At 46.9% G+C, this 13,972-nt stretch overlaps 1 protein-coding gene across 5 annotated transcripts in view; it reads right to left on the bottom strand.

Moving 5' to 3' along the window:
* The window catches only part of LOC144141246 (ATP-binding cassette sub-family G member 4-like), a 44,826-nt gene extending 31,156 nt beyond the window's left edge, over positions 1 to 13,670 (bottom strand). For 3 of the 5 annotated variants that reach the window (XM_077672809.1, XM_077672810.1, XM_077672808.1), the window contains exon 1: positions 13,298 to 13,416. Coding sequence is in view for 2 of the 5 variants with exons in the window: in XM_077672805.1 (XP_077528931.1) it covers positions 13,298 to 13,406 (109 nt within the window). In the remaining 3 variants the exon portion in view is untranslated. Of the gene's footprint in view, positions 1 to 13,297 lie in introns of all 5 variants that reach the window. The other 2 variants (XM_077672805.1, XM_077672806.1) reach the window with 2 other exon arrangements.
* Positions 13,671 to 13,972: the final 302 nt, after the last annotated feature.

Below are 13,972 nucleotides of genomic sequence, written 5' to 3' on the forward strand. Positions count from 1 at the left end.
ATAAATGTTGATTCAACTGTTCGTCGGCGCGAGAACTTCATCGCTCTGCTCTCAGCCGCGTCGATAGCGGACGGAGCAAGGCCAGGTCGCTACACCGGTGACTGGGTTCCGATGGCAAGTCGCAACAGGGGTGGCTACGGTAAGATGGCCGAGTCCTAAGAGTGCAAACAATTCGTCAGGAACTACAAACAGAACGCTCGGCCGTTGGGCTAAAACTAAATATGGATAAATTGAAAGTAATCATAAATCACTATGCTGAAAATGTCTTCTGCAGCTAAGGAAACGAAACTCTAGAAGAAGTAACAGTATATAATAACCTCGGATAGATGGTTAGTGTTGACCCCAACCAGGAGATGGAAATCCGGCGCAGAATAGCGGTAGGATGGGGAGCCCTCGGCAAGCAGCCCCAAATAGTGAAAAGCTACATCTGTCACTCAAACGAAAAATCTTCAACCAGTGCATACTGCCACTTATGACATACGGAGCTGAAATTTGGTGCTGTACTAAAAAACTAGAAAGCAAACCTAGGTCAGATCAACGGGCTATGAAACGAATAACTTTCGGAGTAACACTCAGCTACAGGAAACGAGGAACCTGGGTCAGAGAACAAACTAGGGTTAACGATATCGTAGTTCAAATAATCAAAGAAAAAGAAATGAACTTTGACTGGCAATGTAGTGAGACGGGCCGACAACTCGTGGACAATTAGAGTAACAGAGTGGATACCAAGAGATGAGAATAGAAGAAGGGAAAGCCATTAATACCATTAATGGAGGAAACAAGTAAATTCGGGGGTAAACTTTGGACTCGGGAAGCGCAGGACAGGAGCGGTAGGCATTTAAAAGAAGAGGCCTACGTCCTGCAGTGGAACTGAGTAGGCTGATGATGGTGATAGTGATGATGCAGAGTACCGCACGAGGATTAACTTTTTCCCACGCCATGCCAGCTGTTTTGAGGTGCATCAGCTAAGAAGTGAAAATCAAATGACCTGTGTGTTCATTACCACAAAGCGGCAATTTTCGCGTAAATCAAAAATGTCATTAAATCGCAAAAGCCGAATGGCATTTGGAGTGACTATAGCGTGCATTCAGATCAAGATCTTCTGGTAGCACGTGCTCTGTAAGCGTAAGTACTTTACCTCTCCTTAAGAAAATACTGAAACAATGTTTTAGAGCATAATGATTCACTCTGTTTTTTTTTCTGTTAATAAAGGAACACTAAAGGATGAGTGATATTTTGAATTTATCTGAAGGCTCATACGTTTCATAGCTCTCTCGGTTTTTGTTCGACCACAAATCATGCGTTATTTGCTAGGGAATAGGCCAATACCACTGTAATTTCTCTCCGCACTTTCCATTTCCTTTTCTCGTGACTCGCTGTAAACAGAAGAGCACAAGGTCGGATCGGTCAGCTAACCACCCGCTGTATGTACCTTTCGCGGGCGATAATCTTCGAACCGGGCGCGGGCACACTTTACCAACGGCATATGCAAGCGGAGGACGGGATATTAGGAGCTTATGGCTGGTCGCGTAGGCATCTGTACTGCATCATTTTCTTTTTCCAGCTCCTAATGAAGGGACTTTAGCCGCTTGCTTTCGGAGATATTGCTTTCATAAACTTGGGTGTTCACAGTAATATGTGTTTGGTTCCGCAAATTGCGCACCAGCTTTAACAAAACAAGACTGAAAACTTGATGGCTGACTGAATAACGAGGTTTGCAGCCTGCCTCACTATGTATACAAGCAGTAGTCTGCGTTTTTTAAACCAGATAAGATCACGGAAAGTTTTGACTTACGTTTATTTCACGCTGCAGGCACTTAGGAATTGTTCATTTTAGGAAAATATCCATACATGTTTTTCCAATTCGCTCTCGCCAGTCAACACTTTTGTGACGTCACAAACCACAGTACACAAAAGAGTACTGAACTTCGACACCTGTTTTTACGTTTTTGGCACTTTCTGTTTAATTAAACAACAGCTAGTTGCGCGAATAGTTTGTTTAAATTCTCTACGCCATAATCTACGAATACACGCTAACTTCTTTCCACCCTCTAAAGTTTCTTTAAAGACATACGTGCTATCTATACCTTAATAAGTGCAAATTAAATAGCTATGAAACGAACCCAACAAACCATCAAGGTGAAGCCGCGTCATCTTCCTCATAGGACACATTTGAAATACTGCGTTATTCTAACAAACATAGAGAGTAATGTAGACTGGCTCCTTTGAATATCAATAAGCCGTTCTTTGCTTCAAAGCAACGCTTCAGTTCGGCGTTAACGGCGAGTAGGGGAGATGCCTTGAAGGATATCTAGCGCAAACGTATATTAGCTCAAACTGTCCTGCGAAGAGGGATGGCGGGAAACACGCGTCATAGACTTGGAAACATTCCTGTAGACGGTATCTTGACTAGTGATACGAGAAAGGAGAACAGCGAAAATGGACATGCGAAACTGAAAAGGTGAACCCAAAAAGTAACGTAAAGGCCACAAAAAAATTCATGAGAATTGTAGACAGGCAGTGCACCCAGTCGCATTTTATGATCACGAAAAATCTCTGCAAACTTGAACTCTGGCGAAAATGAATAGGAAGTGCTCGAACACAATGGCCATGACAACCTTCCTGCAATTGAGGGTATTAAGTGATGGTATTGACGACACGCATAATACAATTGTGGTGATGCTAATGGTGAATATTATGTGACTAACAGAAGCAAATTGATTAGCAGTAATACAACTAGCTCATGCGCAGGCAATATATCTGTTGACATACCATTTGAAGAACAACTCTGCCCAGCATCCGCCTGGCCTCAACTTCGATCTTCATGAAGGTACCAATGCGTCCTCAAAAAATAACCCTACATTCAGCCGACTAGTACGCATCTAACAGAAGTGTTAGTCTTGGCACTTAGCTATGCGTAAACACAAGGGACTGAAATCTGGTAACTTGTAAATTTCGGCGGAATTCGCTCAAACAGGTCAATATCCGCCTCTACCTAAACAACCAACAAGTGAGTTTTGACAACTACCAACGGCAACCTGTCCCAAGTTTCCCGATCCAGCTCACCAACGTAGCTGAGGACACTACGAGAGGGCGGCAGTTCTTTTCCCAAATACCCTTCAGTTCTACTGAATGCACGCATCTACGCGGGTTAGACAACCCTATAGTAGTTACTAGTGGTGCTCCAGAGGACAGCAAAAGCAAGCGCCTCCAAACACGAACAAAGCTTTTGGCCTGTCCATCCACCTGTCTGTCGGTCTGTCTGTCTGTCTGTCTATCTGTCTGTCCATCTGTCTGTCTATGCATCCGTCCGTCCGTCCGTCCGTCCATCCGTCCGTCTGTCTGTCTGTCTGTCTGTCTGTCTGTCTGTCTGTCTGTCTGTCGGTCTGTCTGTCTCTCTGTTTGTCTGTCTGTCTGTCTGTCTGTCTGTTTGTCTGTGCGTCCGTCCGTCCGTCCATCCGTCCGTCCGCTCGTCCGTCCGTCCGTCTGTCCGTCTGTCTGTCTGTCTGTCTGTCTGTATGTATCTGTCTGTGCATCCGTCCATCCGTCCGTTCGTCCGTCTGTCTGTCTGTCTGTCTCTCTGTCTGTCTGTCTGTCTGTCTGTGCGCCCGTCCATCCGTCCGTCCGTCCGTCCGTCCGTCCGTCCGTCAGTCTGTCTATCTATCTGTCTGTCGGTCTGTCTGTCTGTCTGTCTGTAACGTGATTTTTGCAATTTTGCGAGCTCTGCCGAGATGTCCGGAAGACGGGTCATCGTGGCACGCTTTCAAAATTTGGTAAGGAAGATCTGCCGGGATGGCAACAAGGTAATTCTTCTCGTCCTTGGCGTGGAATTCTTCTTCACGAGGACGGTGCTTTTCAGGCTGAATGCCCCGAACCATGCATTGGGTTTGTTTTTTTTTATTATTTTTTTTACTGCCCAGCCGCGCCCGGTATTATTATCAGTGTCCCAAGCTCAGTGCGTGTTTCATTCTTTATTTTGATGACGCACGGATTATCTCATTCTGATACGGAGAGCGTTTCGCCCTAACATCACTGTTCGAGAATAATCTTCTTTGACCTACAATGTTCTGTATGTAAATCGAAGGTTCGAGAAACGCCCGCGCCGAAAGATAAAAGCCCGTAGAGCAGATGGCGTGGTATGCGACTCGCCGGCGCTCTCTTGCACAAGTCGCTTTGCTAACTGCAGCTTCGCCGCCTGTGTGATCTTTGAGTTGTTACGAGAGCACAAGTTCACTCCAATAAACATGTTTTCCTTGAAGACAACTGCGTCGTCTTTAGCTTCATGAGCTGGTTAGCTCGAAATCGCATATCTCTAATAATCTGTAGGGTGAAAAATGTTTCTCGGCGTGCTCGAAACGGTTCTTTGGAAGACCATGAATAGTGAGGATACAAATCAACGACCGCCAGAGGCAGCTGATTGAAACTGATTTCACAAGCTGGTTCAGTTGGAGCGGAACTGCCTCCTTCCCGTGGAAGCATTTTGTCCCTTTATATACACTTAATGGCTCAGGTACGTTGGGGCACTGAACCCGAGGACGCCATTCGATCCCGCGTGCGGTCGCGGCGTTTTAGGAGCGATGATGTTTAGCAGTTTGTTGATCCCGGCGTGTCACAAAACACAGTACAGAAAAGAAATCACCGCCACCGGCAGAATACGATCCTGTGTCTGTTAGATCAACGGAATTACCGCCAGTCGTCTTACTTACTCAGATACTACAGTGAGTCAGTACCCTAAAGTCAAACGGCTAACTTACTAGGCTCTGACGGTGGGGAGAGGAATCACGCCACATGCTCGACGCAGAATACGTGATAGGGTACACGTTGCACCTTCGGGCGTCTATTTCAAGTCTGCGCGAACGTTCATGTGTTTTGCTTCTTCGATTTGCTTCTTCTTCCCCGTTATAGTAACAAAGATAGAGTACAGGATGTTAAGGGAGCAAAAAAGAAGCAAACGGGCGGTAATGATGGATTTAAACCGACAGGATGGTCGTAAAGATTGCGTACCGTTTCGCTACCTTCAAGTCCTAGGCGTTGTATGGAGTTTCCTTCATTTTTATTTGAAGCAGGTGAAAAGCTAGAACGCCAGTTGCTTATGGTATCCGCCTGCGGTAAATATTCCCAGGGGCTCAAACTAATTCCTGAGCCCTGCACTACGGCGCGCCTCATAACGCAGGTGTAGCTTCCGCGCGTTAAACCTGACAATCAATCTATTCCATCTATACAAACATCCTCAAGTAGAAGGCGGTAACCCATAAAAACATGAGACCATATATATTCTACGGTTATCTAGGCCCCGGAGGAAAATTGCACGAAGACATCAACAAGCCAGATCTATCGTTTTTCCAAAGACGTAGACGAAGGTTACTGGAAGTACATGAGCAGGCGTGAGAGTTTTCTTAAGTAAGGTAGGTTGCCACAGACGTTAACACTTTGCCGCTAACTTCAGCTGCAAGAAACGACGCACAGCGCCTTGACAATCCTGTCAGCGGTCTTTAGGCTGGTATCAAAGAAGCCTTTGTTGTCAAGCGAGTTGAGGGAAATCCCACACGAAGTGTTCAGTGATAATTTCGCAGTAAATTTCAAACAGGAGTTGACGAAAGCAAAGCTTCTCGAAAGTGGCGACGGGGTGTTTACAGCGGCATTCGTAATATGTAGTGTAACAATTTCAACCCCTACCTTATGAGGACTCTCCACCCGTTTACGCTCGGATAGTGTGTTATAATTGCAAACAGTGGCGGGTACAAGCCACAATGTTTTTAAGGGGATGGCAAAGGAGGGCAGCCTGACCACTGGCCACTGATAAAACCACTGACAGGTAGAACTGGTTGTTTTTCGTGGTGCCCCAGTTCCTTTTAATGTGCTGTGACATTGCCGTAATAGAACCAACGATGCCCCGCCAACAAAATAGGGAGCATTTCGCAAATTTGTGATGTATTCTGACAACAGGAGCTTGCACTGGGGTGGGGACAGTTATAAGAACACGACACTGATACAGAAGATATGTTTTCCCGCAGCCCCACTCAAAATAAATATGAGGTAAGCGTGCGATTCTGTCGCACAATTGTTGTGATAAAATCAAGGGGAGCGTCCGTTTCCAGTCTGCCCTAGGCTCAGTGTGGACACTGATGGCTCCGACCACCTTGGAAACTTTCTGACCGGTGCATATATCCTCACACTGTTTTCGGCCACTTTAGCATATTAAACGCAAAAACTAGAATACAATGATAGAGCTGAAGAGAAACATGACCAGGTAGTGTTGGACGCAGGCGCTCTTCTGTTGCCTTTATCGGCTGCGTAAACCTCCCCAAAACATAATGAATGATGGCTGTGCAACACGTTTTCTAACCGCTAACTGCTAAGAAAATCAAGGATGTTTTTGGTGAATACTTGCGTACAAGCGCGTCACAGACTTCTTGTTCTATTCTGTTGCACAGTTCTTTCAATTTGAAAAAACAATATTAGGGCTGGCAACTTCATCGTCGATGTCTTGAAAAAAAATTACTGTAACCGGCCTAATGACAATAAGGCGTTCAGCAAAGTATTTGCCTTGTTGTGCGGGGGTTATGGGGGCCGAAGTAGGTTTGGCTTTTGTGTACATGAGACAGAAGGAATTAGGTTTATCTTCTCTCGGTGCTGGCCGACATTTCTATATTAGTCGAGATAGCAAAGTCTGTGGCCGACGCGCAATCGTTTTCAGCGCAGATATGGCCGTAAATAAGAATTTCTTACGAATCTGTCTTTGGCACTGTAAACGCGTCTTTGGCTCTGTAAACGCTCACCGAACTCTTTTAAAGAGAGCAGGTTTTTACGGCTGAAAACATAATTTCTTAATAAATGCGTACCCCATCAACAGGCTTATTTAAACGCCGATAAGAAGCCAAGACGCCAAATATTGGCCATTGAACCATGCAATTCACAACAAGATGTCCTCATATCTGAATCGAAACGGAATCCAACGCTGTGTCTCATGCGACTGTTACAGGTACAACGTACAAATGCTGTTTTATTCAGGTACCGCAAAACTTCGACGCAGGACAGATAAAATGGATAGATTGATTTTGATTGATTGATTGTGGGGTTTAACGCGCCGACGTAACGCAGGCAATGAGGCGAGCCGTAGTGCAGGGCTCCGGATTAATTTTGACCACCTGGAGATCTTTAACGTGCGCCCAAATCTCGTACACACGGGCGTTTTTGCTTTTCGCCTCCATCAGAAAAGCGGCCGCCACGGCCGGGAGTCGAACCTCGTGCTCAGCAGCGCAACGCCTTAGCCACTGAGCCACCGCGGCGGGTATAAAATGGATAGGACGACCGCTAGTTCACAAGCGTGTCTATTTTCAGAAAAAGCCAATATATATAATAAATATGCTACTTCCACATTCTACTTTTCATCTGTGCTCGGTTTCTTCTTTGCGCTCTTTTTTTAAGAGATCCCCAAACCAAATGGCCCCAAAGGAACTTTTATTGCGTGCCAAACGATGCAACGGCAACATAAATGAGACGACGCACAACGCTGACTGTTCTGCATATTCTAGTGGGTTTGAGGATTTGACAGTTTGGGATCCGCCGCGGATGGTACCTGGGTAAAGCGAGGATTGTGCATGACATAGTAAGGTCGGTGAAATATGAACATCCCATGGCTTTTCATGAAGTCGCAGTACGCCCGGGACTGGCAGCCGAATGGCCCCTGCTTAGCAAACGTTTAACCAAATAGCTGGCACCCGGCCCTTACATAGATGACATCCTTTTGTGTTATTCAAAAGCGGTCGTTCATTGAAACCGGTCCATTGATTGGAATCTGCACATTTAAGTTACGGAAGTGGGTGTATTACCCGCAAACGGCGCTTTAGAACGTTGCCTTATTTTGCCTACACTGTCTCGTGATTGCTTGAACGGGCTGGCTTTATAGTGACTGGCATTTACGCCTCCGAGAGTAGCTTTGCCAGCTGTGGTAGCGTGCGCAATACCACGCAGGCAGTGCGTGGTACTGCCTGCGGTTAGCGGGTGGAAAGACTCTGATTTGATATCAGTGCCTTTGGACTCTCTTGTTTCTAATTTTATTTCCTTGTGCATTTTTGATCTTATGCATGTCTTCTTTCCTTCAGACACTCAGTACTCAGGAAAAAGGTCTTCAACTTCATTCTTTTTCGGCCTTGCATCTAGAGTTTCATTGATCATGTGAGACTTGCCACTATGCATTGAAATGGGTGGGGTTAGGTTGTAATAGGTTAGGTTAGGTTAGAGTAGGTTGGGTTATTTTATGTTAGGTTACGTTAGATATTTGCTCCAGATAACTTCAGATAAAACATGCACGAAATTAATGCAGCAGCGCAGATGATCTAAAAATACCTAATGCCCGCAAAATAGCCCTATGGACCTAAGCGCCAGCACACGGCACCGTTTCTATACGCGGATTTGGGGGGGGGGGGGGGGGTGACGGGAGCTATGATATTATAATTGGGCGTGAGCAACGTGAAACCACGTGAACGACGAGCGAAAAAATGCCGTTTCCGGCAACGCGCTCAGAAAGACAATGCCGGCACGATGGTCACGCGAATCGTCCAAAGAATGGTGGCGTAGTGCCGTCAACGTTTCAACCAGCCTACTGCGCTTGCTACCGGCACAATACTCCGTTTATTTTTTTTTAGGTCGAATGATTCAACTGGACCATAAAGCACGTTGTATTTGATGGTTTTAAATAAACCGGCCGCATATTTGTAACGTTCACCTTTAATGCTTTTTGTTTTCTTTCGACAATAAGAGTTGCTTCTGGTGTGTTTGGATAGAGCTGTCGGCACAAACTTCGGCGAAATCACGCGGAATAACCCTGCCTTTGGCGGCACAATAGTGGCCGCGAGTCCCAGTTCATCTTTCCCAACGCACATACCCTGTCCGTTGTCGACCGTCTTGTACCAACAGCGCAGCGCAATCGAAGGCCGGGGAACGGCACAAAAACGAGCTGGAGGAGGCCAATGCTTGTTGCGGGACAAGCATCGATAGCAGCTTGGGCACTACGCGCCAAAAGCAATAACACCTACTTTATTGAACTTCAGTTCCACATTTATACAATGTTTACCAAAACTTGGCTAGGACCCAGGATTTGTTAGCATTCGTGAGGTATCTTCAGCCATGAAAAACAAATCAGCCTCTCAATAGCCGCAGAGCATACTGGCATAAAGATAATAAAATGCTGTAAGAGAAGGAGGAAGACGGAGGCGAAAATAATGTTCGTCGGTCATTCGGTTAGAAGGCATGCTGGGTCATAACATTAACCGATGGCGTGCTGCCAGCCCGTCGCTGGTATTCCCTGCTGCACGTTTTACGCAAGTAAAGTAGCTAGGTGCGCGATTCAACACGCGTGCGCTGAAGAAGTGTCAAAGACCTCAACCATGGGCGCCTTGAAACACTCATGAGGACGGAGTTGTCTGTCGTAAAGAGATCAACCTCACGCCTACATCTAAATACAGCCGCCCACGCGCAGCAAGGCGTCGTATAGTGGCTGTTCGGTTGAGCGCGTGAGGACGAACAGCGATTTCACAGTTTTTGACGCCAATCTATCACGTCCGAGAAAAAGAGGAACGTATTTAGGAGCACCACAGAAAGTTTTAATATTTATATGGGATGCAGGTGCAGGTAACCCCTTCTACGTTGCATAGCTATCGTGGCGCGACAAAGTATAAGTAAAATTAATAGGCGTATAAGCGGCGTGCCGGAGCGTTTCCGTATACGCATTGTTTGGGCCAACTTCTGTGTTTTTTTATCTTCGCTGCGTTAACCAGGAGCTCATGTTTATTTATTTATTTATTTATTTATTTATTTATTTATTTATTTATTTATTTATTTATTTATTTATTTATTTATTTATTTAGTTTTATTTATTTGTTTGTTTGTTTGTTTGTTTACAGTAATCCCTCGCTATAACGAAATCGCTTTACTAAATCGACTTATTCGAAATTTTTTGCATGCGACCACCCGAGGTCTTACAGTCCGGGCGACCGCCGCCAACGCCGCCGCTGCTGATGTCCAGTCATTGGCCTCAGCCTTGCATGCCGAACCTCCCTCCCAAATGACGGCGAACGAAGGGCCAAGTGACTACAGTGAAATCACGCAATAATATAGACTGGAGAGGAAAATACTACCTCCTGCGGATCCGCAGCTAAGTAGAAAAGAGGAGATTTACTGGAGACGTTTACAGACAGGAGTTTTCCAGAACCCAGTCCTATATAGTAAGTGGCATCTCAAAGTCGTCTATCCAAGATGTAAGAAATGTAAGGGTCGAGCGGACCTCGTCCACATGGTGTGGACGTGTCCTTCGTACAATAAACCGCACCGAAACGTAGCATCCTGGGAGGCACTACTCCTCAGCCGAACCTCCGAAACCCAGCGCAAGATCATCGGTCTCGCCCTAGAAGCCGCCAAGTCCCAAGGGATACCGGCCGACTGATGGGCGGAGGGAGCACCTAACGCTCCCTTTTTGACTGGTGTGTAATAAAGTTTTCACTGACTGACTGACTGGTCCCATCCCAAACGCATGCATTTCAGTCCGCACTACTCGAAGCGCACGCGGAGCTCACCCCCTTAGAGGGGAAGCGACCAGCGGAGGAGGCGCCGAGCGGCGGCGAGTGGCGGCAACCCAGCGGCGAGTCAGGCTGTCAACTTGGCGGGTCAACGCAAGCTGCCGTTTCCCCGATGATTTACTGGAGCTGGTCATGCTCGATTCGCGCCATCTCGCTTCAGACAAACGCTCCAACTGCGTGGCAGGGTGATTGCATTTTGTCCCTAGGCATTGGACAATGGCGTGGGCGCGGCGGTGCGCGAACATGGACATTCGAACAGCAGAATTCGCCGTGTCGTCGACAACGGCACGCCGAAAAACTATTGTGTTGCAAACTTCACGGCTGCACGCCTCGGGAGAAAGTGGCCCACTGATCATGCAAACCCCTAGTGCAAAACAGGTCGCTCTTCATGATTGCGCTCTGTACCCGAATGAGCGGTTAACCGCTTTTTTAACTCAACAAATACAACCTCAGACTGGAGGGATGGCGTTTGCAGCGCTTTCCAACGCAAAACTCTCAAAGCGTCCGTAACGCCCACACCACCCCCAATAAAACGGCAACTGCTTTCCCTTCATCATTCGCTCGGAATACATTGTATAAGCTTTGAATATACTGAATGCACTGTGTTGTGATTCCCCGCAGTTGTAGCGCAATTAAAACTCAACTGCTTTAGCTTTCCTCCAGGGGTTGCTTATATCGAAGTACTGCTTATATCAAAATTTTTAGCCATCCCGCTTACTTCAATAAAACGAGGGTATTTATTTATTTATTTATTTATTTCAAAATACTACATTCCAGCATACTACATGCCAGGGCAAGTGAAAATTACAAAGATCACAAGTCGGTATCCCCACCATCAACAACAACAACAAAAAACGCAACACTACCTGGAAAACAACATAAGGCCATGAGCTGATGGAGATTATAAGTCAGGAAGCCGAACAGAATGCAATATCAATCCTACCAACACACTTATATGGCACAAGATATCATCACTGTATTACGTTAATACCATCGGTTCAACAAGACAAGTGCTGCTCCAATGCTCTAGCAAAATTGCCAACTGCTAGAATTGACTCAGGAAGTAAATTCCAGTTCTCTATGGTACGCGGAAAACAGCTATTTTTAAATGAACTAGTCCTTGCGAAAATAGGCTCTAAAGCATGCTCTCGTGCGTGACGCGTTCTTCTCGTAGTTAGTGGCTTAAGGAATGTTGGTATAGGCAACAAAACCTTTTTGGTCAGTGTATAGTGAAGAAGCTATGGACGGTTTAGTTTCCTTCTTGCTTCTAGGGTGGGAATATAATTGTTGGTCATGAGCTGCGAGGGGCAGTCTTGTCGTCTGTATTTGCCATAAATGAAACGAACGCATTTTCATTGGAGCATCTAAAGTTGGTTGGCATCTTTTTAGGGGCGAAGCTCCTAAAGCCATGGGTCTGTCCATCCCTTGTGTCTCATGGTACGTGACCGCCGCATGCTTCCGGAGATGTCGCAAAGTGGGCCGCGTTGCACGCGCAAGAACCGGCTGCAACCGGCAGCGCAAACTCGGCACCGGGAGCGCGAGCTTGTCTGTGTTCGCGAACGGAGGCGCGAGCGCACGTGCACTGCGAGGGGGAGATCACGCAAGAGATCACGCCACGAACGCAGGCAGTCGTTCTCGGAGATCGAACGAGACGCGAGGACCTTTGCTCGTTTCCTCTCGTCTTGTTCGGGCACAAGTTCGCCATAAATAAAAGTTCTTTCTTTACCGTTGTGTCCCATCCAACGTGACAAATTGTGGTAGAGGTGCGGGGTAGTCCTCGATGGCGCGGGGTCTTTCACCAGGTCTGGGCCTGGGAGCATTGACTCCGAAAATAAAAGTTGATTTGTACAATGTACGGTCGTACGTCTTTCTTAATGATGTATTGGGCGAACTTTCACGGGAGAGTTACCATTACCGATGATCTCCCCCTCTCGAGCTTCGCCCCACTTATCATCATTCATTCCGTGGATATGGCATGATTTTTTTAGCTTGAGGTTCCCACGCAACAGACGCATATTCAAGTTTTTACCTTATGAAAGTCTGATAGGCTAAGAGGTTAACATTACTAGGAGCATGCCTAAGCTTTCGCCTTAACAAACATAGCTTTTTAAAGGCTGATGCGCTGGGACGTTCATCCCAGACCCAAGTACAAATGTGAAAGCTACAGTTTATATTATGCAATTAGCGTTGGCGTGACAGAAACTCCCTTAGAAAATGAAATCAGATGTACACTTCTACACGCCGCCTCTCCCGGCACACGCCTTCGTTAAAGTGGAGAACTGCAGTAGTTGGTATACATTTATTATGATTGCACAGCACAAATTTGACGGGACGAGTGAAGCTCTCGCGTAGGGCCCTTCTCTCGTCCTGTTAGGTTTGCACTGTTCCACCACAGCCAATCTCTGCGTTACGTAGCTTAGCCAGCTCGGCCAAGGCAGTTTGTACATGTTGAAAAGAAGTATTTCGGGCGGTCGGAGATGTTTAACCTGAAAACGCTACACCTTGGACATGAGCTACGCCGTAGTGGAGAGCCCCAGGTTGATTTTGTGCATCTTGGCATCTTTAGAGTGCCCCGAAATCTATTTACAAGAGCATTTTTACTTTCCGCCTCTATCTGAAAAGCTGCCACCACGGCGAAATCGAAATCGCGTTTCAGGGCTAAACATTAGCACAACGACGTAGCCACAGAGCCACCACGGCGGGTCGTATGCAGTTCTCACCTTGCACGTCTCTGCGAAGTTCGCACACGTTAACCACGGCGCTCTCGGAGAAGCCATTGCCTTCAGTAGTCGCTTTAAGAGTACTCCCATACACAGCCGCCGAACACATCACTGCAAAATACACACGCGGCACCAACGGGAGCGTACCATACACTCCGGCATCGACGCGTTTCCAATTACGATAGAAACACTGTTTCGGGGCACTGTCTGCTTCGGCCGCCAGCTGGTCACGAAAAAGATCCCAGGGCCGCCGACGCACGTGCTCCTCAAAACGTATGCGCGAAGCCGAACGAGAAAGTAAAGAAACGAACTTTTCCGCGCCGTGTGAGAGAAGAAGTGGCGCCCGGAGGCCTCTCTGCGGTGAAAAGTTTCATTATAAACAAGGCTGCTTTCACGGTCAGTGGCTGCCGTGGGACGATGAAATAATCGATAAAGAAAATGAAAGGCGAATAAGTAGACACATAACACACAGGGGCGGCCGGGGATTCTCCTCTCGGAACCGGTTTGAAGGCGCGCGCGGAAAGTGCGCGCCTCGTTAACATCTGGATTACGTACGATGCCTGTAGGCTATACGGGAAGGGTAGAAGGCCGCCTCGGATAGCTTGATACATTCTGCGAACGAAAGCGTTCGCCCTGCCAGCAGGCAAGCAGTAAAGAAGGCTTTACGCCTGTCTG

Source organism: Haemaphysalis longicornis, unplaced genomic scaffold, assembly GCF_048455015.1.
Source record: "Haemaphysalis longicornis isolate Haplotype H1 unplaced genomic scaffold, Haemaphysalis longicornis Haplotype H1 scaffold_6, whole genome shotgun sequence".
NCBI classification, from domain to species: Eukaryota; Metazoa; Arthropoda; class Arachnida; order Ixodida; family Ixodidae; genus Haemaphysalis; species Haemaphysalis longicornis.